The 27,427-nt window shown below is 46.3% G+C and overlaps 1 protein-coding gene across 1 annotated transcript; it reads left to right on the forward strand.

Moving 5' to 3' along the window:
• RBM17 (RNA binding motif protein 17) lies at window positions 60-22,726 on the forward strand. Its single transcript, XM_018056960.1, has 12 exons — window positions 60-198; window positions 8,849-8,986; window positions 9,526-9,642; window positions 12,133-12,299; window positions 13,110-13,207; window positions 14,243-14,299; window positions 15,486-15,627; window positions 18,085-18,236; window positions 19,288-19,361; window positions 19,843-19,941; window positions 21,141-21,213; window positions 21,342-22,726. Exons 2-12 carry the CDS (start codon window positions 8,864-8,866, stop codon window positions 21,443-21,445), a joined length of 1,206 nt encoding a protein of 401 aa, XP_017912449.1. The 5' UTR covers window positions 60-198; window positions 8,849-8,863; the 3' UTR covers window positions 21,446-22,726.

Consider the following 27,427-nt stretch of genomic DNA (forward strand, 5'->3'; position numbering starts at 1 on the left):
GCAGGCGCCGGGTGCCTCTCTTCCGGCCGTACGCGCCGTGACCCCGCGCCGCCGCGCGTCCCGCGAAGTCTGCGTAGGGGTTGGCGCCGGAGCGGTGCTGCGGTCGGGGGCTGACGCCGAGCCCCCAGCCCGCGGTGTCGGCGGCGCGTCGGCCTCGGTGCGCCGCCGCGGCCCGGGATCGTCGGCCGGGCGGGCCGGGTAAGTGGTCTCTGGGGCCGGTGGGCGGGCGTGGGCCGGGGCCGGCGCGCCTCCCCGGCCGGGCGTCGCGACAGGCGAGGCCGCGGCTTTAGGCCGCACCGCGAGGGGCGCGGGGCGGGGGTCCTGACCGGCCCCGCGCCGCTGGCTGCCCTGGCCGCTGGCAAGCCTCCCGTCTTCTCTCTCTCCCTGCTCCCCACGTCCTTTATGTGCCTCGGCTTGCCGGGCCCTCGCACCCCTGCTCTCCCCTTTTTCTTCCTCGTCTGTTTGCTCTGGCCTTGTGTCTCCTGGACCCGAGGGCGCCTTTCCCTCTCCTGTCCCCTCCCTCTCGCTGTCGGTCTGTCCGGGAACAGCTGTTGGTCCCTTGAACCCGGTAGGCGGGCCTGAGTAGTCTGTGGCCGGGGCCGGGGGCGCCGCGGAAGGAATCCGTTTCCACCCCTGGCTTCGAATCAGGTGTGGCCATCCCTCAGAGACGAGGGTTTTACCTGGACAAGGCTCTGGCACTGCCTCGGACCCTGTCTTTTCTTAAAGCGGTGTTTTAGCTTCGATACCCAGTCACAAAGCGTTTTTTGTTTTTTGTTTTGCTTGAGCGTTTCCTTTTGCCCAGGTCATGTTTAGGAACAGCAAATAGTTAGATCAGTAAGATTCTGTCTCTACGCTCCCGTGAGTTTAGTTTCCAGAGAAACAAGTGTAAAAAGCCACGCCTCGGTCGGTCTGGAAAGGCTTCTTAAGGAGTGAGGCGCGTAACTGAGCCTTGGGGGTGTTTTGTTACATGTGCAGGACGGGGGAAGCTTCCCTCCAGAGGAAATAAGGGTAAAGGTAGCAGAAGTGGAGCACCGTAGTGCATTCTGGAACCTGCAGGAAAGGCAGATAGTGTGAACATGGGTAGTCAGGTCAGATCAAGACGGTGCTCTGAGAAATCAATGGAGGAGGGCCCTGGGAGGTGCTTACTCCTAAAGGCAGGCAGAATAGTGTATGGTGAAGTCGCTCAGTCGTGTCCGACTCTTGCGACCCCGTGGACTGTAGCCTACCAGGCTTCTCCGTCCATGGGATTCTCCAGGCAAGAATACTGGAGTGGGTTACCATTTCCTTCTCCAGGGGATCTTCCCAACCCAGGGGTCGAACCCGGGTCTCCCGCATTGGAGGCAGACGCTTTAACCTCTGAGCCACCAGGGAAGCAGGCAAGTGGGTGGGAAATAGGATATTCTGGGGGAGGGCAAAATTCTGGACATTCTCAGGTAGGTGCGGACTGTGTCTCCCCTCAACAGGTGGAGTTTTTAAAGGATGCAGTTCAGTTTCCACAGTTCTGTGAGTTAAGGGCCACAGGCATTTTGACTATAGTGAGGATATTTAGGCGATATGGGATATTACATTAGTAACTTAAACTGTGGGTGATTTATTTTTAGAGGAAATAAAGCAGATGGTATATACTAAGAAATGTGCTGTGTGCTGACTGACCACTCACTGATACATTTAGAAAATATTTAAACAGTGCTTAACAATGTCCCAAGCAAGGTGCTCAGATGGAGATATAAAGATGAAGACAGAAACATCCCTTGCTACCTGTGAGGGGTTTATGATATAGTAAGAGACAGACATGTCACCCAGTGGAGCCTAACATGACTTGTGTCCAGGGGGTAGCTGGTTTTATGTGAGGTTTGTTGTCAGCAAAGGCTTCAGAGACATACTTAAAAGATGAGCACGTGGGGTGCTGCTGAGAAGACGTCTTCCATGTTCTTTTTTGCTAGTTGCACGTGTTTTTAAAAAATACTTCTCTAGCTTGGGTGGAATCTTGAAAAGTCATCATTCTTCCAGAAGAGCTGTGTTTACCGTGTTTCTTTTTAAGTAAAAGAAAAAAGAGCATACCTGGAAGATGTGTTGATTAAAGGCTGATGTTACTATGAAAATGAAGTCAATAGTGAGGCGGTATTTTAAAGAGGTTATGAAAATCAACTGTTTGTATTTCCATTTGGTCCTGGCTTCCTAAGATATATTCAGATGTTAGAAAGTGCTCCGTTTTTATTACCTGCCACCAGACTTCATGAAATAAATGTGTTGTATCATCTGAAAGACATCTGAGCATTAATCAGGTGAAGTTCAGGTCCTAACAGAGTCTTGTTAGTGCGCTTGTTATTTTCAGTGTTTGCTGCAGAGAGGATGCATGAATCAACTGTGACATAGTTACAAGTACTCAAGGCAGCTACAGTGAAGATACATACGCTTTTTAAGGAATGGATGCAGCAAGCTGTGTCGGTAAGGTGATATAAAAGGAGGAAAGGAAGGAATTAGCATGGGGTTCAGGCTGCTGCTGGGCCAGGGAGATCACGTGGGTGGGTGGGATGGGATGGGGACCATATGGGTGGAGGGTGGTCTCTTGTCTCACTGGTGCTTGTTGCATTATAGTAGTTAATTAAAGCAAGTCTTACAAGTGCAGGTGGGTAGAGCGTGTTGTTGCTGTGGTCCATCCAGTTGTATGAATTTGAAGATCTGTGAAGAGAAAAGTGAAGAAAGCTCTTCTGCCTTTACTGTGATGAGATCTGATGTGTAAGCTCCGAGGTACAGAAAGCTAGCAGATGCTAGTAAGGGGGCATCAGTTTCTGATATTTAAGGTGTGCTTTTGAAGGTTCTGAGGACAGAAACGGGGAACTTTAAATGCACGTAAGATTTTGCTGCACAGTGACTTTTGAAGCTTGCAGAGCAAGGTGAATCGGGTGCCGTTGTCAACAGCTGGCTTCCGGCAGACTGGAGCTGGAGGAAGTATGGTGGCATGGAGCCTCACCAGCTGGGTGATGAAGTCTTAGGAGTTGGGCTCTTGGCTGAAAGGACTCTGCTGGAGGTAGAGCGCCTCTGCACTGCTTGCGCGTGTAGCCCTGAAATAGGGAAAATGTTTCCATCAGCGTTCACTCCTTCCCTAGGGGGACGGCCAGCATCCTGTTGGCGCACACTGCCTCGCCTAGTGCTGCTGCTCCTCTCCCTTTTACCTGGTTTTTAAAAAAATTTTGATTGTGGTAAAATATACATAACATAAAATTTGTCATTTGAACTGTTTTTAAATGTGGTGTTGTATGCCCATTACCACCCAACTCAGAAGCTTTTGTTTCCTCTTCTAGTGGAGCCTGTGGGCGTTGTGTAGTTTCACTGCTGATTCATGTGGTTAAAAAAGAAAATTTATTTAATTGTTGATTTTAAAAATGTTTATTGAATGCCTCCTCTGTGCCAGAAATTGGAAATGCAGAAGTGAATAAGTTGGTCTTTTCCCTTCAGTTTAGTGGGCCTTTGGTTATTTGATTTCCATTGAGACCATTATTTGTATCCTGCATGGGAGTCTGTGCTTCCTAGACCTGGTTGATTATTTCCTTTCCCATGTTAGGGAAGTTTTCAGCTATTATCTCTTCAGATATTTTCTCGGGTCCTTTCTCTCTTCTCCTTCTGGGAACCCTAGAAGGCAAATATTGCTCTGTTTAATGTTTTCTCAGAGGTCTCTTAGGCTGCTTTCATTTCTTTTCCTTCTTTTTTCTCTATTCTGTTCTGCAGCAGTGATTTCCGCCATTCTGTCTTCCAGGTCATTTATCCATTATTCTGCCTCAGTTATTCTCCTATGGATTCCTTCTAGTGTGTTATTCAGCTCTATTTATTTGTTCTTTAATTCTTCTCAGCCTTTAGTAAACATTTCTTGTATCCCCTCTGTTCTTTTTCTGAGATCCTGGGTCATCTTCAGTATCATTATTCTGAATTCTTTTCCTGGGAGGTTCCCTATCTCCTTTCCTCTAGTTTTTCTGGGGATTTATCTTGATCCTTCATCTGGGACATAATCCTATTTCTTTTCCTCTTGGCTAGCTTTCTGTGATTGTAGTATTAGTTTTGGAGGCTTCTGGAATTGTAGTTCTTATTTTTTCTGTCTGCTGTCTGGTGGATGAGGATAAGAGGCTATGCAAGCTTCCTGATGGGAGGGACTGGCTGTGGGAATACTGGGTCTTGCTCAGGTGGGTGGGGTCATGCTCAGTAAAGCTTGCCTCCAGTTGTCTGTCGATGGATGGGGCTGTGCTGCCTTCCTGTTAGTTGTTTGGCCTGAGGTGACCCAGTCCTGGAGCCTACAGGCTCTATGAGTGAGTGAAGTCACTCAGTCATGGCCGACTCTTTTGCGGTTCCATGGACTGTAGCCCTACAGGCTCCTCTGTCCATAGGATTTTCCAGGCAAGCGTACTGGAGTGGGTTGGCATTTCCTTCTCCAGGGGAATTGTCCCAACCAAGGGATCGAACCCGGGTCTCCTGCATTGCAGACAGACGCTTTACCCTCTGGGCCACCAGGGAAGCCCACAGGCTCTACAATAGGGCTTTGGCGCCTCCCAGAGGGCTTACAGCGGGCCGAGATGCATCTCCCAGTACTGCTGCTACCCGTGCCCCGTCCCTGGCGGGCCACTGCCAACCCACACCTCTGCCAACCCACACCTCTGCAGGGGACCTGCAGACACTCATGGTAGGTCTGGATCAGTCTCCTGTGGGGTCAGTGTTCCTTGCCGCTGGGTTCTAGTGAGCACAAGGTTTTGTTTTCCCCCCAGTCCTGTGCGAGTCCTGTAATCAAATCCCGCTGGCCTTCAAAGTCAGATTCCTAGGGGATTCCCAGTCTCTTGGCCAGACCCACTGGCTGGGGAGCCTGATGAGGGGCCTAGAAGCTTCAGAGCAGTGTGAGAACTCTGGTGGTGGTGGTGGTTGCCAGAGTGTGGGTCACCCGCCTGGCGGGTGTAAGATGTGATTTTGTCATGATTGTGCCCCTCCTACCATTTCACTGCAGCTTCTCCTTTGTCCTTGAATGAAGGGTATCTTTTCTGGTGGGTTCTGGTATCTCCCTGTTGATGGCTGTTCAACAGCTAATTGTGATTTGGCGCTCTGGCAGGAGATGAGCACACGTTCTTTTGCCACTGTCTTGAGCCAGTCTCTAGAGACCAGCATTATTTGTAAATACCCTTTCTTGATAATGCTTTCAAATTTCTTACTAAGCAGTACTGAGAGAAGTAAAGTGAAAAAGGACTCCCCTGTAGCTCAAACCGTAGAGAATCTGCCTGCGATGCAGGAGACCAGGGTTTGACCCCTGGGTCGGGAAGTTTCTCTGGAGAAGGAAATGGCGATCCACTCCAGTATTCTTGCCTGGAGAATCCCATGGACAGAGGAGCTTGGCGGGCTGCAGTCATGAGATCGCAGAGTCAGACACAACTCAGCGACTAACACGCACACACACAAGGTAGAGTTTGGTTTGTAAAGAGAGTTTGATAGTTTAGCTTTATAATTTCCCAGAAAGTGTTGTTGTTTATATTTGTTTGCCAAAATGTGTCAGTCTTCTCTTGTCTTTATAAGAATAAAGAAAGATAAAAACAGATGAACCCACAGTTTGTTTACTAGGCTTTGGTCTGGTGATCAACTGAATGATGAGGTCTCAAAAAATTAGACTAGGTTAGATGAAAGATCCATGGTCATTTCTGAAGCATTATTCTGGAAACCACAGTACAGTTGACCCTTGAAAAAGGCAGGGGTCCGGGGCCCCGACCCTCCGCAGCCGACAGTCCGTATAACTTCACCATTGGCCCTCCATATCTGTGGATTCAACCGACCCCGATGCTGTGGTCCTGCAGTATTTACCGTGGAAAACAGGCCACATGGAAGTGGACTCGCGCAGCTCAAACCTGGCATCAGTCACGGGCCCTTTGCAAGCTGGACACTCAGCATTGTTTTTTCTTTGCTGCTGTTCTGAGTTTTTCAGGTTAAATCTAAACTTTAAGGATGTGTACCTGGAAAAGAAGGATTAGTTTTGAATACCAGGTAGGCTGGAAGAAAAGTGCATGACAGCCTCTGCAGCCCTGTGGTCTTACGCCGTCTCCAGTGGCCAGAAATTTCTGAAGTCCTAGATGAGAGGGGGTTGCGATTAGTGTGTTAACTGAGCAGTTGGCCTGATTCTCTGTTTGACTCTGGGGCAGATACTGATCTTAGTCTGAGGGTAGAGCAGTGACCTCCACACACTGAATATAGGTTTTCGTGGAGTTTACAAGACTGTGGATTAAAATAGTAGGTTCTGAAGTGGACCCCAGTGGTATTCCCTGCAAAACTTTGGAGACCTGGTCAGATTTCAGGCATGCTTAGATGAGAAATGGAATTCATGAACTCTTCTATGTTTAGCCTCAGTGTCTTGCGCTTGTCTTGCACTTGTCTCAAGCTTAATACCGTGACAAGGTGTTGCCAAGTCCGCTTTGTCTGGTGCTGAAGGCAGTGGGCGTTTCCCTGCAGGATACACTCTGCAGGGAATTCTCTGCCCCTGCTGAGCCAGCGAGTGTCCCAGAAGCCTTGAGGAGGAGAGCCGTTAGGCATGTCTCAGTTGTTTGGTGTGTCACTTGGAGCACTCAGCCTCCAGTACCCTGGGCTCTGCTTTATTCACCCTGCTCTGTACTGCCTTGGGGCCTTTCATTTAGCAGTCAGCACTGAGCACTCAGGTCATCACAGGGGTCAGGTATAAAGTAGGGAAGGAACTCGGAAAGGCACCCATAGGTGACCGGGACTGACCCCAGCTCAGGAGCCGACAGCTGTCCTGAGGGAGGGAGGCGGCATCCAGCCCCTCACCCCCACCCCATGCACCGTGGAACCAGGTCAGCCGAGGTGTTGGGGTGTCGGGGTCTTAAGATCCATGCTCAGAAGGGTGGAGAAGTGAGCAGACACAGAAGTTTTGCCCCAGGTCAGATGTGACTCGGGGAAAATTAGATACTTCCCTTCCTGTATGTATCACCTTCTCTTCCTGAGGCATAACACAGGCAAAACAGGATTTGTGTGACACAGTCTCAATGGCGAAATGCTGTCTGAGCCTGGGAACTGACAGACTTTTGCGATGTGTTCATAAGTTGGCAACTCCTGTGTTAAGCATTTCTTTGTAGTTGAGGGTTTTCAGTCAATTTTTTTTTATTTTCCCCTCTCCAACTGTGAGAAACAGATTGCTGTCTTATTTTGAGAAATGAGCCATGTTTTGGGTTTCAGAATGTTGAGGTTTTCAAATGTGGCAGTAAGGAGTTATCAACTAGAGGTGTGGACTTCTGACTTGGTTTGACCTGGAGCAGATTTATTTCTGGCAGTCCCCACCCGCTCCTGGACTGCTCTTGGCTTTACTGGTAGCCTCCTCCTAGGCTTCTAGCAGATACTGCCTTTGACCACCCTGGCGAGTGTGATAGGCTGTTATCCTAACGTCAGAAAGCAAGGAGGAACTAAAGAGCCTATTGATGAAGGTGAAAGAGGAGAATGAAAAAACTGGCTTAAAACTCACATTCAAAAAACTAAGATCATAGTATCTGGTCCCATCAGTTTATGGCAAATAGATAGGGAAAAAGTGGAAACAGTGACAGACTTTATTTTCTTGGGCTCCAAAATCACCGTGGATGGTGACTGCAGCCATGAAATTGAAAGACTTGTTTCTTAAAAGAAAAACTAGACAGCGTATTAAAAAGCAGAGACATTACTTTGCAGCAAAGATCCATATAGTCAAGACTATGGTTTTTCCAGTAGTCATGTATGGATGTGAGAGGTGGACCATAAGGAAGGCTGGGTGCCGAAGAATTGATGCTTTTGAACTGTGGTGTTGGAGACAACTCTTGAGAGTCCCTTGGACTGCACGGAGATCCAACCAGTCCATCCTAAAGGAAATCATCCCTGAGTATTCGTTGGAAGGACTGAAGCTGCAATCCTTTGGCCACCTGATGTAAAGAGCCCACTCATTGGGAAAGATCCTGATGCTGGGACAGACTGAGGGCAGAAGGAGACGACGGAGGATGGTTGGATGACATCGCTGACTCAATGAACATGAGTGTGAGCAAGCTCCGGGAGCTGGTGAAGGACAGGGAAGCCTGGAGTGCTGCAGTCCATGGGGTCCCGAAGAGTTGGACACAACTGAGAGGACTGAACAACAAGTGTTAATTGTTGTCATTTTTGCTGTCTTCATCCTCTGTTCTGCCAGGGATAGCATGTGTTGGTCATTCACATGTAGATTGTTGATTCTCGCTTTGTGCTCAGAGTCATTGAAGATCACAAGGTGGGATACGAGGAAGCCTGGGTATTAATACAGTCTAACCTTCTACTCTCCTGTCACATCTGTGAGATCATTTCTTGGTTTTTCCCCTTATTTGTAGGCATATAATTTATAAAAGGGTAGCTTCCCCGCCATCAACCCTGTCCCCCTGCCGCCCTGAAAAGGTGGTTAATTGTACTAACTCACCTGATAATAGGTATTTTTGTAAGGCTTCTACTTTTTGTTAGTGACACAAAGTAGAATTTTTTTTTTAATGAATATATGTAGTTAAGAATGTCCTGACTCTAGAACTTCCCTCTTCCCTCATTTTGTAGAACAGAATGATTTCACTCCTGAATTACTTGATCACATAATCTTATATACAGGAAAATTCATGCTAGAGGTTTATTTTGAAAATAGCACATAGGTATTAGAAAGGGCACTGATTGGTGATATCGGGTGTCTTGGCTTCTATCACTGAATGTTCCTGGACGAAGTGATCTCATCAAATACCTCCTACCTCTGAAATTCCATGCCACTGCATATTTTAACATAGGAAAATTAGAAATCTTCACTACATTCTTACATTCTTTAACCCCTATCCACTTTCCCTTTCAGCACTGAACTGAGAAGATGTCCCTGTATGATGACCTGGGAGTGGAGACCAGTGACTCAAAAACAGAAGGCTGGTCCAAAAACTTCAAACTCCTGCAGTCTCAGCTCCAGGTGAAGAAGGCAGCTCTCACTCAGGCCAAGGTGAGAGAAGCTGAGCCCACCTGTGAGGAAAGAGTCCCGGCAGGTGGCTGCCGAGGCATGAGAGCCACTCCTCTACCTCTTTGTTAAATATGTAGGGCTCATATGTTGCAAGGGTAGGGAGGCTGGGGTAGAGAGGGAGAGAAATAGGAGCTGAAGGTCATTTCACATCTCCTGGAAATAGAACTGTTTGAGAGAATCAGGATAAGGAAAAGAGTACTCTCGATTTCCAGCAGTGATGCTGGTTTTCAAACTTCAGTATGTCCAAGCATAGAGTTTTTTCAGTGTATTATTTCATATGAAAATTTAACAGCGGCCAATCTTTCTGTAAACCTTTTTATAAAAATCGAGATTTGTGTTGTAAGGAAAAGGAACTAGTATATGGTTATCGTAATAATTGAATTAAAAGGCTATTGTTTTAAGATTGTTTCTCTCATATCTGACAGGTTTGTTGCAGAGACCAAAAAAAAAGCTTTGTTACAAGTAATCTGAATTTTTATTTGAAGCCTCAGTACACTTTTCTTGGTTTTTGATGATTTTAGAGCCAGAGGACAAAACAAAGTACAGTCCTTGCTCCAGTAATCGACCTAAAGCGAGGCGGCTCTTCAGATGAGCGGCAGATCGTGGACACTCCACCGCACGTGGCTGCAGGCCTCAAGGTACACCCCCCGCCCCCAACACACACACACACCCCTGGGTGGGCTCTCCTGCTTTCCAGGTTGCACTTTACACACGTCACTCTGAGCACACCTCCTCTGTAGGCCTTGCAATCTAGTCAGGATCATGTTCAGTTTAATTTTTGCTCTGGTTTTATCAACTTTAAAACAGTTAAATCTGTTTAAAGCTCAGTAGTTAATCAGAAATTGGAGGTGGGCGAAAAGAAAAACAAATGACTTAAGAATTTAAACACTTGGTATCCTTTTCCTCCTGCATCTTCTGCCCCCCCCCCTGCGCTTCTCACTTAATGTACTGAGGTGTCCACCTGTGTCAGAGAGTACAGGGCCCCACGCTCAGCCAGTGGCTCCACTGTGCTCCCCTGTGTGGCAGGCGCTGAAGCTCTCGGTGGGGTTTCCTGGCCAGAGGAGCTGATCCTTCTGCAGTCTGGTAGTCTGGCAAGAGGGAAAACCACTTGGTTCCCCACAAGGGAACTTTTTTGGGGATTCTTAGTCAGTTAACATTTTTTCCCACAAATTCGTCACCTAATTTTTTCTTGCTGCATCTAATCAAGAACTGGTTAATCATCTTCTGTTATTGTATATTGACTCCAGAACCTATAATATCACCCCCAAATTTAATCAGTAAACATTTTCTTTCTTGCTACATAGCCAATTTTTAGTTGTAAAGTATTCCCATCAGGTAAGTGTATGGTGATTTACACACCCATTTCCTAACTGTAGGACCGGTAAACCTTTTAGGGAGCACCTTTTCAGAGAGCTTTCTGTGCATTTAAAATTTTCTTAGGGTAGATTTCCAGAGATGACTTTAGGAGATCATTCCCTTTCCTGGACAGTTTATTTATTGCCAAGTTGTCCCTGGCAGAGTTGTATCACCTGCAACGTGTGAGCGTTTGAGTTTTTCCACCCTCTGCAGTGGGTATTAACTGTCAATCTGTTAAAATGAAGCAAGCCCTTTATTCTTTATGGCATTTAGAGCAGGATGGCTCATTGTTGAACTTAGCAGGGTTCACACAGTAAAAGTTGTTTGCTGTCAGATTTTAAATGACAGAGAATTAACCTTCATGCTGACAGTTTGTTCTCTGAGTTGGAACTTTGTGATGGCAGTGTTAAATAAATTGAGTTGCTGATTGTTAGCTTCTCTTGTCTTAATAATAACTGAATGGAAATGTTGTTCAGGTGCTTTTGTGTTTTAGAAATGTCTTTTATTTGCATACAAATGAATACCTTCCCTTTGGGAGCCTTGCAGTAAATAGATTTGTGTCAGATTTCCAGTGATAGGGCCTGGGAGGTGATGACAGTTATTTTTCTAATTTTGTTTATTCAACAAATCAAAGTGATTTTTTATTTTTAATTGTAAGGAGACCATGAAGTGTTTGTTTTATCAATATGATGAGAAAACGTCATCCACATTGTAATTCAGTGCACAGTGTAATCCAGGAATTGTTAGATTTAGATCCATTGATACTGAACATAAGCTCTCTGTGTCATGTCTGTTTTGTGTTCATATGTAAAATACATTTTACAAACAGCCGTCCTGCCCTTGGCAGTGCTGGGCACGCTTCTCCTGACAGTTCCAGAGTGGGAGCTTAGGGACCTTGACCTGCATTCATTTGGGTGTCTGTGGGGACCAGGAAAGGCATCGTATTTTTACAAACAATAAGGGGGTGTCATGCTAGAGAAACAAACAGAAGAAAGTACGAAGATGTAGGAACCTGAGACCATGCAGTGGGTCAGGGCTTACAAGAACCACGGAGATCAAGACCACCAGCCCAGGGCAAAGCCCCCTTTTCATCTTGGGTTTCTAGAGCACTGTTTGCCTTTTGTTCTTTTTCTCTCAAAGAGCAGTTTGTAAATGTACAAAAGAGAAACGCAAAACCTGACTTGGTGGACTTTAAAAAATGAACCATGTTGTGAAGGGAATTACATGCCCTGTTCAGACTCAGGGTCTGAGATGCAGCGGCCTCGGGAGGCTGTGGACTCCAGAGCATTCAGAGCCCAGGAGGCAGCTTTCTACTTTTCTTTCCTCTTTTTTTTGAGAGTCTTAACATGTCATGTCTCCATGTAATCAAAATCTGAGATTATTATATTAAATGACTGCAAGAACATGTTATTCATGACTTGTTTTGTATTGTAAGTTTTTATATATATAAAAATAGAAGTATTCTATATTTACTCTGAAAAGTCAAATTTATTGCTTAAAATTTTGGGTGATGGCAGCTTTTTTTAAGAAAATGCTGTAGGATGTTTATGGAATTGATCCTGAACTGAGAGGTGAACTCCCGTGCTCTGCTGCTCCTGGGCTGGGCGCCTGAACAGGCCAAGTCTCCTAGCCTCCTCGGGCATCTGCTCCCTCATCTGTGAACAGAAGTGGACAGGTGGTCCTCGGGGCCCAGCATGGTCCTTCACCTTAATTCTGTGAATAAAACTCCAAGACAGAGGGTGATACTTACTTTGGCATTTTCCCTTCCTCAGGACCCTGTTCCCAGCGGGTTTTCTGCAGGAGAAGTTTTGATCCCCTTAGCTGATGAATATGATCCCATGTTTCCTAACGATTATGAGAAAGTAGTGAAGCGCCAAAGAGAGGAGCGACAGAGGCAGCGGGAGCTGGAAAGACAGAAGGAAATAGAAGAGAGAGAGAAGTAAGGCCTCATGCAAGTGTGGGATGGGGTTATGTTTGAAATGTTCATTCAGATGTTACCAGAACTTTAGTGCTGTCTGTGGACTGAGTGGGTTTTGTGGTTGGTCTGAACAGTCCTCAGGAGTCAGACTGTTGTTAAGAGTGTGTGGTTGTTACATCCTATCATGGAAACAAACTCTAGAGCAAGTTCAAGTACACACGCAGAAAACTTAGAACATGCATTTTGAGTGAGTTTTTAGAAAAATAGCTTACAAACTGATGTGGAATAATAGGTTTTGCTTTTTTCCCCCTATGTTCTGACTCTACTAGAGTCATACTGCTTAAAATGCTTAAAATGTTTTTCTCACCTTTTACTATTTTTGAGCCAGATAGAGTTTTTAAGAACTCATAACATCTTTTATGTTTTTTGAAAGTATGGATAACAGATTTATTTGCATTTCTTCTTTTAAAAATGCTGAGTATTAATTTTTAAATGATTATATAAAACATTAATATACTATTTCTCATTATTTATTGACTTATTTCATGAAGTGAAAGCATGCTCTAGAGAATCGAAATTATTTCATTAACTCTTACCTGTGTTGATTCGCTTTAGTGTTGAAAGAGGTAAAATATCAAGGAAACTCTTTTCTTGCTATTTATATGCATATACCTGTTAAATTTGGTCAGTTTATCTTCTGGGTTTTTCTCACTTGTCACATGTTGGCTGCTTTAGTCTTTAATCAGTTGTTTGCATATCCCCGACGCCCCCCTAAAGTCAAGGTGACATCCTTGGGTTCACATCTCTGAATTGTTCCTTCTGTTATCACAGGAGGCGTAAAGACAGACACGAAGCTAGTGGGTTTTCCAGGCGACCCGACCCAGATTCTGATGAGGATGAAGACTATGAGCGAGAGAGGAGGAAAAGAAGTAATGCCTGAGCGCGGGTGTCCTGTTTGAGATGTGCAGTGCTGCCCCTTCCTTCTGCGTTCAGTTTGATAACTAGTTCAGCTGCAGTGGTTTGGGTAGTGTCCTGTCTGGAATCTCGGCAGAAGCCCGCATCTGTGTGGGGTTTCCCTTCGTTGTGTTCACAGATGGTCTCCCTAACATTCACGTTGTGGGCCTTGGAGCACGCCTTAAGCTGCGTGCCTGTGCTCGCCCCTGTCCGTAGCACAGCTGTGCCCGCCTGCTCTCTGTCCATCTGCACTCGGATTCACAGCACTGAGTGGAGAGTCTGTGCTCGTGGTCAGAACCCTTGCCACCCGCGTGCATGGCTGCGCTTCCCTGGACGCTGGCTTCTGGCAGAGTCGCCAGCGGGGCAGGGAGACGGTGTGAGCTCGTGCTCTGTCGGGCCGCCTCCATCTCTGAAGCCTCGCAGGCGGCATTGTCGTGTGAGAGCCAGGTGCTTGGTGACCACTAGATAGCTAAGCACTGTCCATTCTGAGAGAATTCACGTGTGGTTGCCGCCTGTACACTGCTTGTGGGCAATTTCTTTGTGAAACATTTCATGCTGGTGCAGCATGGCTTTGTAATTGGTTTCTTTAATTTACATTGTACCATTTTTTGGAGTGTCTCATTGGTGATTAAGTTATAATGCATATGTTAGGGCTTTTCTCTGGTGGAAAATCCCTGTGTTCCCTGTTCATGTTTCCCCTCTGGTTGTTTGATAGCAGACGGAGCCCGCTTTGGTTTGTTTGTGTCCACCGTTCTCTGTCTAGGAAATGTGAACAAGAATGACAACAGCACAAAGCAGACTGTGACCAGAAGTACCCACACACCCCAGCAGTGACACCTACTTGTGTACTTTTAACCCTGGTTTCCAACACTGAGCTCTTGAGGTGTTAGCGAGAGGGTGGAGTAGTGTGCCTTCCTGCCTCTTCCTTTGGGGTAGGGGTGCGATTCAGGGCCCGGGCTGACTCCTTCCTCCTCACTCAGCCCTCGCTCAGCGGAATGTCTGTTTTGCAGGTATGGGCGGAGCTGCCATTGCGCCTCCCACGTCTCTTGTGGAGAAGGACAAAGAGTGTAAGTACCTGTTTCTTCCCTCTTCTCTTCAGGTACTCGTCTTTAACCCAGTCTTGGGAAGCCTTAGCTGGAATCAGCCAGGCGCCTGGGTGCAGGGAAAAGGCCCCCAAACTCTCCTCACTCTAGCCCTCGGCCAAGAGCACCTTCCACCCCTTATGCTTCAGGAGTTTTTATGCCAGTCTCTAGGGGTTTTCTGCAGCAAGATGCTTTTTTGTTTGTTGTTAAAAATAATTCATTTTGTTTTCTCTAACATTTCATATTTGGAGTTAGGTTAAAACAAATAGTAGCTCAGTTGGCAAGTTTTGTGCTCAGTGATCTCAGTTCAGTTCAGTTGCTCAGTCGTGTCCCACTCTGCAACGCCATGGACTGCAGCACGCCAGGCCTCCCTGTCCATCACCACCTCCCAGAGTTCACTCAAACTGTGTCCATTGAGTCAGTGATGCCCTCCAACCATCTCATCGTCTGTCGTCCCCTTCTCCTCCCACCTTCATTCTTCCCTAGCATCAGGGTCTTTTCCAGTGAGTCAGCTCTTCGCATCAGGTGGCCAAAGTATTGGGGTTTCAGCTTCAACATCAGTCCTTCCAGTGAACACTCAGGACTGATCTCCTCTAGGATGGACTGGCTGGATCTCCTTGCAGTCCAGGGGACGCCCCACAGCTCTGTGATCCAGGAGCTGTTAAATTTGCGACCCTCCACAAGGTGGCAGCGCGTTCCCGAGTTAGGTCCTTCAGTCACAGGGTGTGTGCATTTACTCAGGTTCCCAGAAATCGTCTCCAGGGATCGGCTCTCAGATTGGGGATTGGAACTGGACTTTGATGCATCTTCTAGTTCATTTTCCTGCTCTCTGTGTTGGAGCATGCCGAAACTATCCCGAGAAAACGTAACCATCCCCCGAGTTTTTAAGTACCTATTGCACTATGAATGTTACCTTTTTATTAAGAAGATAATAGAGAAAAAAAAAAGTTAATAATGAAAATACCTGACAAACCATAAACCCCAACTGAAACCAGTCTCTGGGAGTGGAGCCCTAGCATCTGGAGCTCTCTGAGCTTCCTTGCTGATTGTGTTGCACAGCTGGGGTTGCATTTCACTGAACTGGCATGTGGTCCCTGACCTCAGAGACCTTTGTTGTATGCTGGCATAAGGAAGCACAAAAAATAAAATCCTGTTTCCTGTCATCCAACAGTACCCCGAGACTTCCCTTACGAAGAGGATTCACGACCTCGCTCACAGTCTTCCAAAGCTGCTATCCCTCCCCCAGTGTACGAGGAACAAGACAGACCCCGATCCCCAACCGGCCCTGGCAACTCCTTCCTCGCCAACATGGGGTAATGGTCCGGGCACTTGCGCCTCGGCGGGTGCAGGGAGGGTGGGACTCTAGGGGGGCAGGAGTGGTGTGGTCAGACCTTCCAGTGGATGCAGCGCGTTCGGAGATGAGGGCTTTAGCGGGTTTACAAGGAGAGCGTGGCACGCTCAGTCACACGGATCAAGGCTTGAGTCACTGGGATGGTATTGCAGCACCACCCTGTTAAAAAACTTCTGTTAAAAGCTTTCTATCAGAAGTGTTGACTGATTAGGATGCTGAACATTATATTCTCTAGGTAGGAACAGTTTCTGATTGTTATCTAATTTGTTTTCAGAACATTTGCAAATAAATAGCTCATACGAATTAGACCTGACTTACACTATGTCCAAAAGATGAATGACATCCTTTTTTTTCTTGATAAAATGACCTTTGCTTTAAGGTCATCAATCTATTATACTTTTGGTATAAAAACTTTCAGTTATTCTACTTATAATTAGAAATTTGTTTGCCAGTGTTTGAAAATCAGTTTTAAGGTTGACTTCGGGTGGGGCTTGTGGGGTTTTTTAGGACTTGCTGGATTTGGCATGTGTTTTGGTTAAGAGAGTGTTGTGTATTGTTTATTCCGCTAGCACTCTGGTGGGTGGCAGTGGAGCAGCATTGCGCTGAGGCCTTTGCTCTCTGTCCTCTAGAAGGAGGGCGCCTCTGGTGGAGAGGCTGTGCCTGCAGAGGCCTCTCTGGTCTGCCCTCGCCTATGTGAGCGCTTTGATTCTGCCTTCGCTCCTTCGGGGCTGGGCTGGCCAGAGCTGAGGAGCGGGCCAGGGTTCACACGCTGTGAGAGGATTTGGAGTTCTCATCTTGATACCTGTCTTCTTGACCTGTGCTGTTCTCTGGGGGCTCCTGGCCACTCAGGGCTCTTGAATTAATTGAACGTGAATAGAATTCAGCATATATTTCTTTCCTCACGCTAGTCTCGAGTGCTCAGTAGCCACACAAAGCTCACAGCTACTGCCCTGGGCGGTGCAGACAGAGGATGTTCCCCTCATTGGAGAGAAGCCTGTTGGGCTGCCCTGGAGTGTACTGAAGGGGCACAGACGTGACATCACTGGGGGCTGGTTTTGTTTTTTTGCTGGTGAAAAAAATTGCCTTATTACTGGCAAGAGAAAGGTATTAAATCTTTATGCCTAAAGAAGGTAAAGTATAGTACAGTTATCAGTCTTCAGTCTTTTTAGCCCTGGAACAACTTGTTCAAATGAAATATTTAAGGAAATTACGTATGTGAAAAATGTAGGTAAGGTCCGTCTAGTACAGGCTATGGTTTTTCCAGTGGTCATGTATGGATGTTAGAGTTGGACTGTGAAGAAAGCTGAATGCTGAAGAATTGATGCTTTTGAACTGTGGTGTTGGAGAAGACTCTTGAGAGTCCCTTGGACTGCAAGGAGATCCAGCCAGTCCATTCTAAAGGAGACCAGTCCTGGGTGTTCATTGGAAGGACTGATGCTGAAGTGGAAGCTCCAATACTTTGGCCACCTCATGCGGAGAGTTGACTCATTTGAAAAGACTCTGATGCTGGGAGGGATTGGGGGCAGGAGGAGAAGGGGACGACAGAGGATGAGATGGCTGGATGGCATCACTGACTCGATGGACATGAGTTTGGGTAAACTCTGGGAGTTGGTGATGGACAGGGAGGCCTGGCGTGCTGTGATTCATGGGGTCGCAAAGAGTCGGACATGACTGAGCGACTGAGCTGAACGGAACAGTTCTGGTTGAAGCAGGGTTTTGGGGTTCAGGCCCTAAGAAGCAGTGGTCAGTGCCCCTGAGGCTCCTCCCTGTGCAGTTTGAAAGCGATCACTAATTAGAGGAAGAGCAGTGGACTAAGAATTCAGAGCTGCGGGTTTCAGTTTCAGTCCTGCTGTTAATGCCAACATGTGGTGTCTTGCTTTGCAGTCAGTCAGCCTTAAGCGAGGCAGCCACTGTGGGCCCCAGTTTCTTTATTTCCATCTGTTAAACACATAGTCCTTAAGCATCCTTCATTTATGAAGCCAGTCATTGGAAACTCTTCTGTACTACTTAGAAAAATGCAGTCATCTTTATTACATGAGACCATACTTAGTTTTTGACAGGATTACTTAAATTGGTCATGAGCCTTGTAGCAGAGCAGGTACAGGGGCACCCAGGAAGTCTGGTATTTTCTAACAGAAAATGCAGTTCCCTGGGGAGCTCTTACCAGAGGAACTAGTGTTTCCTTCACCTCAGAGGTAATCTCAGTGCACCCAGGATTTCAGCATCCACTTTTTAATCTGTCTTCTGAACATCCCACAACTTCTGTCTCATAGCCCGTTAGTAGATAAATGGCATCATCAATGCCCTTGTGGAATCTACATTCTCTCCTCCCGGAAGGAGATTACTGTGATGTAAAATCCAATCTGTGCTGTAGCTGATGACCCAAGTACAGGGACCTGTCTCCTTTTCCTCTTCGCAGGGGCACTGTAGCACATAAAATCATGCAGAAGTACGGCTTCCGGGAAGGCCAGGGTCTCGGGAAGCATGAGCAGGGTCTGAGTACAGCGCTGTCGGTGGAGAAGACCAGCAAGCGGGGCGGCAAGATCATCGTGGGCGATGCCACCGAGAAAGGTGGGCCTCCCCTCGGGCAGGGCTCCTGGGGGTGTGGGCGGGGGCAGGCCATCCTGAATGAGAGAATTCCTCATCGTGATGCCTTCCAGCTCTGGGTGGTGGAAAAGTTCTGAGGCCCATCTTTACAAATAGTTCAAGACAGAGAGACAGAACGCCTGTGGGAGGAAAAGAGGCTTTGGCAGAAATGAACAGGACTCCAGAAATCCTGTCATGCCTGCTTCTCCTCGGAAAAGAGCCTTGTTATACTGATAGAACTGTTACTGAGTTTTTATAGCAACGCAGAGCCATACACAGTATATCAGTGATTCTTTCTGCTGTATCTCTATTCTGTAAGGGTTCTCTGCTTTTTGCTTTTTTCTGCCCTTTCATCCTAATTTTCTTACTGGCTGCTCTGTGAAACTAGCATTATTTTGCAGTCTTCTGGTAGGTGATGCCTGCTTGGTGTTCTATTTTCATTTGACTGTTACAGTCTGTTCTGTAGTGAGGGCGCACTGGAATGAGTCAGGCATGATTTAGCACTTCAAGCAGGAGAACTCAGTAGTTTTGAATCAGTCTTAGCTGAATGCTTTTTCCTGAAGAAGGAAGAGAACTTTCCTGCCAGGCATGTTGACGTCGAGCTTGAGGAAGCAGCACTAAGCCTCACAGGCTGGAACCAGAAACCAGCAGTCAGCCCAGTCTGTGGGGGTATCTGACACTGGTCAGCTCACGGCTGGCTGAGGAACTGCTCGTTTACACTGGGCTCACGACCTCTGACCACTGCGTGAGTCAAGACTCGCTTCTGAGGGTGGTGATCACTGTGCCCTGTTGGCCCTTTAGGAAGTGAGCTAAGCAAAAATGCACCTGAGGATATTAAAAAGTTCTAGAATTTATGGTAAAAATTATACCAAAGCAAAGTGATGCTTTCGGATAGGAAAGGCTGCATCTTTGCTCAGAGACTGTGTAGATGCTGGCTCTAGGACATAGAGAGTGGGGATTGGTGTTCAAAGTAAATTGCTCGTTGTAACTTAGACTTGGTGCCCTGACACTTCTGTCTGATGATGTTTTCTTACAGACGCAGCCAAGAAGTCAGATTCAAATCCATTAACTGAAATACTTAAGTGTCCTACCAAAGTGGTCCTACTCAGGGTAAGGAGCTGAGGGAGGAGCCCTGTTTGCCCTGTGTCCCTCCCCCACCCTGTCGCTGCAATCAGTCAGCCCAGCTGATGATGGGATAGCTGAAGCGAACTGAAGGTGGTAATTGTGGGAAGACTCCCTGGAAGACTGGTTTTTAGATTCCTTTTCACTAGTGTTTCTTTGCTAAACATTAGTATTTAAGACTACAGTGAGAAATTACTTTAAAATGTTTGAAGTTGTCAGAAATTGAGCTTGGTTTATGTATTCTGCTTGCCCAGTTGCTCTGGTAACTCTTATTGAAGCCTAATGTATATTTTTTAATTTTTTTAAAAAAACTAACCTACTTCAGGATATTTCAGGAATGAAAATTTTCTTTGAGTCATTTGGGTTTGGAAATATTTGCCATCTTGGAAAAAAGTTACTTATACATCTCTTTGACATAGTTGTCAATTACACTCAATAATGTAATTTATATGTTTATTTTTGTTTCTAGAACATGGTTGGTGCAGGAGAGGTGGATGAAGACTTGGAAGTAGAAACCAAGGAAGAGTGTGAGAAATATGGCAAAGTTGGAAAATGTGTGATATTTGAAGTAAGAGAGATTTCTTTGTTTATAACCCAAGTTATGATTGATAGGTCACAAAGCATTTTCTGTAAATAGAGAATGCATTGTAACATACTGTCTTACTTTAGAAGGTGACATATGTTGGTTAGTTATACTGCTTTTACTCAGTTATTGCAATTTCAGATATTAGCATAAGAAGAACTTCAAATTTTATTTGGTGAACAGACATTTCATTTTGTGACTGACGTTTAGACTTGATGACAGTGGGCTCAGTAGTTTAGTGACAGGGGCGTCACATGTGCCTTGGGCTTCCTTCTTTTGGCAGGTATTTTATGTAGTGCCTCCCACATACCGGTACTGACTGCCCTGGGGTCAGGGAGGGGCCTCCTGTGCTCTCGGTGACACGTTCAGTTGAAGAAACATGAAGTTAGAGAGTGTTCAGTTGCTAGACTCATCAACACTGACTTACAAGTACAGGAATTTGAGAGAAGGATTAGATCAATACCGAATAGTTGGAGGAAGCTTTGTGAACAGTATCAGATGTGAGCGGAGCTTTGGACTGTGTGGGTAGGATTTGGGTAGGAGGGAACGGGCGTTCATGTAGGGTCATGGCTTCTGGAGACCGTGGAGGGCTGCACAGGGGTGGGTGTGGTGGGGATTAGCGGGAGTTGTGCTTACCAGTGCAGCGGGGCCTAGAAAGCTCAACAGAGGAACTCAGCCTGGTATGAGAGACAGCGTACAGATGTTTTATTTTAGTTCCTGCTCACCTCAGCTTCTCCTCCATGCTGGGTTGCGTCTGTTGCCTGCATAGTTATCTGTTTATGTGTCTGATGGCATAGGACCTGCAGAGGTCTTGTTTAGCTGCCTTTTGCTCGCACTTAGCACACAGCCTGTCCAAAAAAAAGACGTTCAGTGAATTTTGATGACGAGTAAATTACACTTAACTGGAAAAGGAAAATGGCAACCCATTCCAGTATTCTTGCCTGGCAAATCCCATGGACAGAGGAGCCTGGTGGGCTACCGTCCATGAGGTCGCAAAGAGCTGGACACAACTGAGTGCGCACATGCACACACAAATGCAAATTACACTTACGTCTTTGGCATTTGATCACTGCTTATCTGTAATTGGAACACTCACTCTGACAAAAATCATTTATGGAGGAAAACTCACAGTCCGTGACATCTCTGATGATATCTTTTCTTACTGTACTCCATTTCTTTTCCAGATTCCTGGTGCCCCTGATGATGAAGCAGTACGAATATTTTTAGAATTCGAGAGGGTTGAGTCAGCAATTAAAGGTAAGCTGTACAGCTAACGATGAAGAATTAAAAAGTTGAACTTGTGATCTTAATATTTTGAAGACATATTGTTGTAATGTCTCGTGGAATTCCTGCCTTAACTAACTGTCTTTTTGTTTGCCTTTTAGCTGTTGTTGATCTGAATGGGAGGTATTTTGGTGGACGGGTGGTCAAAGCATGTTTCTACAATTTGGATAAATTCAGGGTCCTGGATTTGGCAGAACAAGTTTGATTTTAAAAACTAGAGCCTGAGTCATCTCCAGCGGTCCTTCAGCGAGCTGCAGACTGAGCAGAGGAGAGCAAGGCGTCAGGGGCCTTCATGGCTGTGGGTGCAGAGACTCTGTAAGACTTCTGAGATATATGTTGACTGATCCCTTTTTTATTTTGTGGTTTTTTAATATAGTATAAAAATCCTTTTAAAAAAACAAACAAAAAGCAATCTGTGTGCCTCTCTGGTTGTTTCTCTTTTTTTATTACCACTTCGGAGGTGATTACATTTTTGGCTAGGATTTCATGATAATTCTCAAGTGCTTCAGTGATACAGCATTTCTTGCACTTAAAAAAAAATCTAGAAAGTTTTGGTGGGGTAGTATTCCCCTTTTCTTTCTTTTTTTGATTTCTTTTAATAAAACCTGCAAGTTACTAAACTGTAGCTTCATAAATTCTGTAATAAAGTATCATCTTGGCAGTCTGCCTAAGGTGGAAACCTCTGCTTTCTCTAACAGAGAAATTCTTATTGAATCCAGTTATAGAAAAAGCTCTTTACAACCTAAACTAAGGTTGAAGAATCTTGAGCCTACCATGACCTGTTTGGATGAATCATTTTCAGTTAAGCTAAGTCAGACTCTAGAGATTGTGATGGATTTAGGAGCATTTGGGTATAGAAATCATGAATATAGCATTTGTTTTCAGATTGAAGTCTCGTCTTTAGCGTAGCTCAGCAGTGACAGGTTCACTCAGAACCTCATGGGTGCATTGAAAATGTGTGCCCGATAATGTTGTAGAAGTGGTGATTCCCTGGGGTCATGTTTCTACTGGCAAAATTTGCAGTCCTGTTAGTTCTCATATGTAATTTTTAAATGGTTAAAATTCTGCCACATCAGCTATTTAAACTGTACTCCCAATTAATACAATTCTGGAATTGTGAAAACGTGTACCATCGAAGTACCGTGGTATATGTGGCTTAAATGTTTAGCAGGACTGCAAGACCAAACAAATAATAATATTTGGCCCGAGCAGGAAGTGTTTCCAGAGTCTGCCTGCCTGTATTCTGCGCCTTGCTTGCCCGAATATTGCATGTGACTTAACCTGAGGCTGCGGCTGGGGCCATGCACCGTGCTGTCTCTTCAGGTCCTTTCAGCGTGACAGTGTGTGTGACCCTGCGGGGGGGAAGTAGCCAGCGTTTCTTTGCATCCATGGACTTGGTTTGGAGACATAAGGAATATTTTGACCCTTTTTAAAAAAGGATTTTCTCATGTTTTTATTTAACATAAAATAAAAGAATAACATTTTCTCTTTTGTGGTATTATTTTACTGAGTTAAAGTGAATTAAGACTGCTTCTGAGAAGAAAGTGCACATACTCTGTGAAGTAAATCTGAGCTGAGGAACAAAAGGTGAGAGAACTACATAGTTAGACACTTTGTAGGACCTGAGGGTCAGCAGCCAGCGTCTCGCTTGGCTCCGGATACCCGTGACAGAGTTGGGCTTGGGCTTACAAGGGCTGAGATGTGCTCATGCTAGGCACTCGTTCCGACAGCTTAGTTTAATTTGGGTGAACCCTGTGGTCTTGAAAGTATACGTTCCAACCCCCTTTGACAGCTCATTACTATTGAGCTTTATGATAACATCATTGTTGAGGTGGCTTTTCCCAACATTCTCACCATCACCCAGAGAAATGCAAGTGCTTCATTAAGATTCCTATTAGCATGGGTAAAACTTAGTGAATATCTCCCCCATCTCTCTAATTGTTAAACTCTCCATGATTGCAGTAATCAGCTAGTGCATTACCAGCAACGAATTTCCTGTATTAGAATAATTTAAAACTCTTATACAAGGTAGTGCTTGAGAAATGTGAAATTAATTTTCAGTATTAATTAAAATTCAAGTCAGTGTCAATGGAAAGTTTCCAGTATAAGTTGAAAATGAATGAAGCTCCAGTATAAGTAGAAAGCCTCAACATCAGACATTTGTCTTCGTGGGCCTGCCTCTGATCTGAAAGTCCTTCCTGGCTTTGCGGGTCCCCTGCATTCACCTGCCCCCCTGAGGTAGAGACTCCGAGTGTGCTCTCCCAGCGTGTCTGCGAGCCCGTCGAGGCAGGAGGATGGCCCTCGGCTCTTTCCACCAGCCGTCCTCAGCTGGTGCGGGTAGGCCCAGTGTTGTCTGGCCTTGGGGGCAGAGATCTGTCTTGAGACAGGGCCTCTTGCGTGTCAGGGCAGTCTTTGGAGCAGTTTGTAGCTGTGATTTCTTTATGTAAAGCCTCCAGGTGTGAATGGAGCTGGTCTGGAGATTGCATTTGCTGTCTAGGTTTTGTTTTTCTCATAAGTGCTTTTTCTGCTTAAACCAGTCAGAGTGAGTGCACTCACTTGTAACCAAGAATAAGTCGATTTCTGGAACTGAAAGTGACAGATCTTAAAAGATGGAGGAGGGAGGGCCTACTGTCCTAGGTTAGTGGGTGAATTGATGAACTTAGTTGTTTAGTAGCAAAACATTCTGCCCAACTGTTACTGTTCTTTAAGGTCCTGACAGAACTGGTGTTGACTGAAGGACAGGGAATCTGCTGGGTGTGGCTGTGCTGGTCGTCTGCTGAGGCAGTTGTGGTGGTGCCAGGCCTCATGGGGTCACTGTGTGTGTTGACTAGGTGGCTCTGCTCAAAACAGAAGTGAGTGATCATACCCACTTCTTAGGGTTGTCAGGAAGGCTAAGCAAGCCATATATGGGGAGCTGCAGAGCTCTGTGCGAGAGCTGGACAGTCAGACTGACGGGAGCTGATTGGAAAGCAGGGTGAAGAAGAAAGTATGGCCTTGCCAAGAGAAGCTTTCCCAGACTCTGGCTTGCAGTCCAAGTTGGTTGAGAGTTGCATGCTTAGAGTCCTGCTGGTTTGGGAAAACCTACCAGAACAGCTTCAGCCAAGAGCCCAGCAGCTGGCAGCCTTAGCAGTTGAGACTGGAGAAATGGGGTTAAAGGCATTTTTTCCCACTTCAAGCGATGGTTTGAATTGCCCCAAGACACTGGCCACTGAGGTCCAGGAGGAACTGGACAGCCCAGGATCAGCTGCTGTAAGACAGAGCACTTGGACGAGAGCTCGTCCAGGGAAGCCCTTGCTTGCTCAGGCAGGCCTGGGGCGTGAGGTCTCTCCTGGTCCTCTCCAGCCATGGCGTGTTGGGTCTGTGTCCAGGGCAGCTGGCCTCGTGCTCTAATAGATGCTGCAGCACAGAGGCCACGTCTGCCCCGAGAAGACGCCTCATCCTGAGACCACATTGAAGTCGACTGCAAGAGACTGGAGTCCCCTTCCTCAGCCCAGGGTGAGCCAGCGTGGGAGGATGGACGTGTGCTTTGTGGGGAGCCAGAAAGGTCGGCTGTGGCAGACACTGTCCAGCACAGCACCTGTTCCCAAGCTCCTCCCATTCTTAGGCTTCTGTTTTAAAGGCCAAGAGACTGAACTTCTAATGTGGAACTAGGGGTGGCCCCATGTTTGGCCAGTGAGCTGTAAGTGGCAGTTGAGGTAGTTTTAGAAATGCTTTTCATGTTTCCGGTTAAACCAGGGCAGCCCTTCAGTGAACTTGAGGCCAACATGCTAAGCATGGTGGGGAGGGGAGTCCTGGTCACAGGCGAGGGGCTGCCACAGTCCTGGGTGCAGGTCTCGTGGGGGAAAACAGAGGGAATCCCTGGACCCGTGGGCTCAGCTGCTTGCAGGCAGAGTCACCTCTTGCTGATAGTTTGTCTGTCCCAAAATGTGTGTGATATGTTCAAAAGCTGGGGGAAATTACTTTGTAGACAATTAAAAACTAGTGAGTATAAAATCTCACAGACTGACTTACTTATAGTCTGCCTTCTTAGTCATCCATACCTAAAGGAGAATTCAGTTCTTCATTGTGTTTCAACAAGCATTTCTTTGTGAGTTGCTATGTATATATTGCTAATTGCTTTTAGCACTGAGAATGAAAAAGATGAACAAGGGAATAATACTTTCAAAGAGTTCATAGTTTATTTTAGAGAAGCAAAAGCAAGGTGAAAGGTAAAACAGGCTAACGTGAGAGATGTCCCTTGACTGAGCTCTTTGGGGTCAGTGGCACTTTATCTCCAGTCCCAGCGTCTGGCACGCACAAGGTGGACAATAAATGAGCAGCGAGTCCGCTGCCTGCGTGTCGAGTACCGAGGTCACAGATGACTGAGCAGCTCAGTTAGGTGTGGTTAGGTGCAGCATGGCCATAAACATGAGGGGATGTGTGCTGGGGCTGAAGGCAGAGGAGGCTTTGCCCTGGGGAGAGGCAAGGCGGCTGCTTTCCAGGCAGAACTGCAGGGGAGGGACGGAGGAGGGGCAGTGTGACCCCACCTGTCTCGCTGCGGCCTGCTGACCCAAGGCTAGTTCTGATGGCACGTCCCTGCTCAAGAGTATTCCCTCCACCACCCCAGCCATGGTTTTTAGAATAAATTTTTCATTTTAGATGTACACTTTACCGTGACAGTAGCAGAGTTCCCTTCTGCACCCCTCGCTTCCCCTGTTAATGACACCCTACCTCAGTGTGGCACGTTTGTCACAATTAATGAGCTGCATATACACATACACATTACATACACATACACACATACGCATGTACACATTAGCACATACACATATACACACATACACATATACACATTAGCATATACTTGTAGAACACATAGTATTAGCGTATTATGTACTTTACTCAGATTTCTCTATAGTTTTCAGCCGAAGTCCTTTTTCTGTTTTGGGATCCCGTTCAGGATTCCTCATTACGTTTAGTAGTTTTATCTTCTTAGGCTCCTCTTGGTTGTGACTGTTCCTCAGACTCTGCTTGTTTTTTGATGACCTTGACAGTTTTGAGTACTGGTCAGGTGTTTCATAGATCACCCCTCAAATGGGATTTGTTGAGTGTTTGTCCTCATGGTTAAGGCTGGGGCGATGTTTCAGGGAGAGGAAGGGAGGTGGAGTGCGTTCCCATCACTTTATGTCAGGGTGCACACTGTGAACAGGACTTGTCCTGATGATGTTTTTTCATCACCTGGCTGAGGTTGTGCTTGCCAGGCCTCCCCACTGTGAAGTGACTCCTTTCTTTCCTTTGCTCCTCTGGAGGAAAGTTGCTGTTCCCAGCCCACGCTTCAGGAGCAGGAGTGTTCCACCTCCTTAGAGTGGAGTAGCTTTTTTGAGCTCTGCACGGAAGATTTCCTGTTATCTGTTCAGCCATTTATATCAGTATGAGCACATGGATATTCCACTTTGGGTTATAATCCAGTAGTCCTTTGTGGTGTTGCTCACATGGTTCAGCCTTGGCTATTGGAAGCTCTTGTGGTTGGCATCTGTACCCCTGTGGCTTTGACATCCCTTTGCTGGATGGTGTTTGTTTTTGTTTCTTTAGCACTTCCTCACTTTCTAGAATTGCAAGATCTTCCAGGCTCATCTTGTCTACTTCCTGCCCCAGTCCTAGATTCAGCCATGGTTCCTTTATTAAAGAGTGGGGTTAGGAGCCATAATCTGGGCATCAGGTGTGCTTCTTGCTATTGGGATGTCACTGTGACTTGGCCCTCTCTGCTAATAGAGCAAGGAAGTATATGTGGACGGATATGTAACCATCTGTATGTGTATTAAGGTGAACACAAGTTCATACTGATGTCTGATCTGGCCATTCTAGCCTCCTCCACTTGCTCAGCTGAAACCCCCCAGTGCCATGGGGAGAATCTCCCACTTCTGCCATCTACTCAGTGGTTCAGTTCCAGTATACACATGCAGCACTTTGAGAATTGTTAGTCCATGCCCTTGTGGGAAACAGCCCTATCAACCGGAGTCCAGTGTTCTGTGCACTGTTTATCATGCCCTTAGCCTACAGACTCCCATGTGTTTCCAAAGTTACTTAGCACTGTTTCCCTGCCCCTGCCTTCAGCAGTACTGTTTTATGTATTTGTGATACATTTAGATTTATTTGCCACATTCTACTTTTCATCCTAGGATCGCCCAGCCTGTTAAATGAGTTATTA

The sequence above is a fragment of the Capra hircus genome, chromosome 13 (assembly GCF_001704415.2).
Source record: "Capra hircus breed San Clemente chromosome 13, ASM170441v1, whole genome shotgun sequence".
NCBI classification, from domain to species: Eukaryota; Metazoa; Chordata; class Mammalia; order Artiodactyla; family Bovidae; genus Capra; species Capra hircus.

Bases quoted from the DNA above. Each gene is read 5' to 3' on its own strand.
- RBM17 (XM_018056960.1), top strand. From the start codon at position 8,864: ATGTCCCTGTATGATGACCTGGGAGTGGAGACCAGTGACTCAAAAACA. The intron at 9,643-12,132 runs GTACACCCCCCG...TCCCTTCCTCAG, and splicing joins ACGTGGCTGCAGGCCTCAAG to GACCCTGTTCCCAGCGGGTT. The intron at 18,237-19,287 runs GTGGGCCTCCCC...GTTTTCTTACAG, and splicing joins GGGCGATGCCACCGAGAAAG to ACGCAGCCAAGAAGTCAGAT.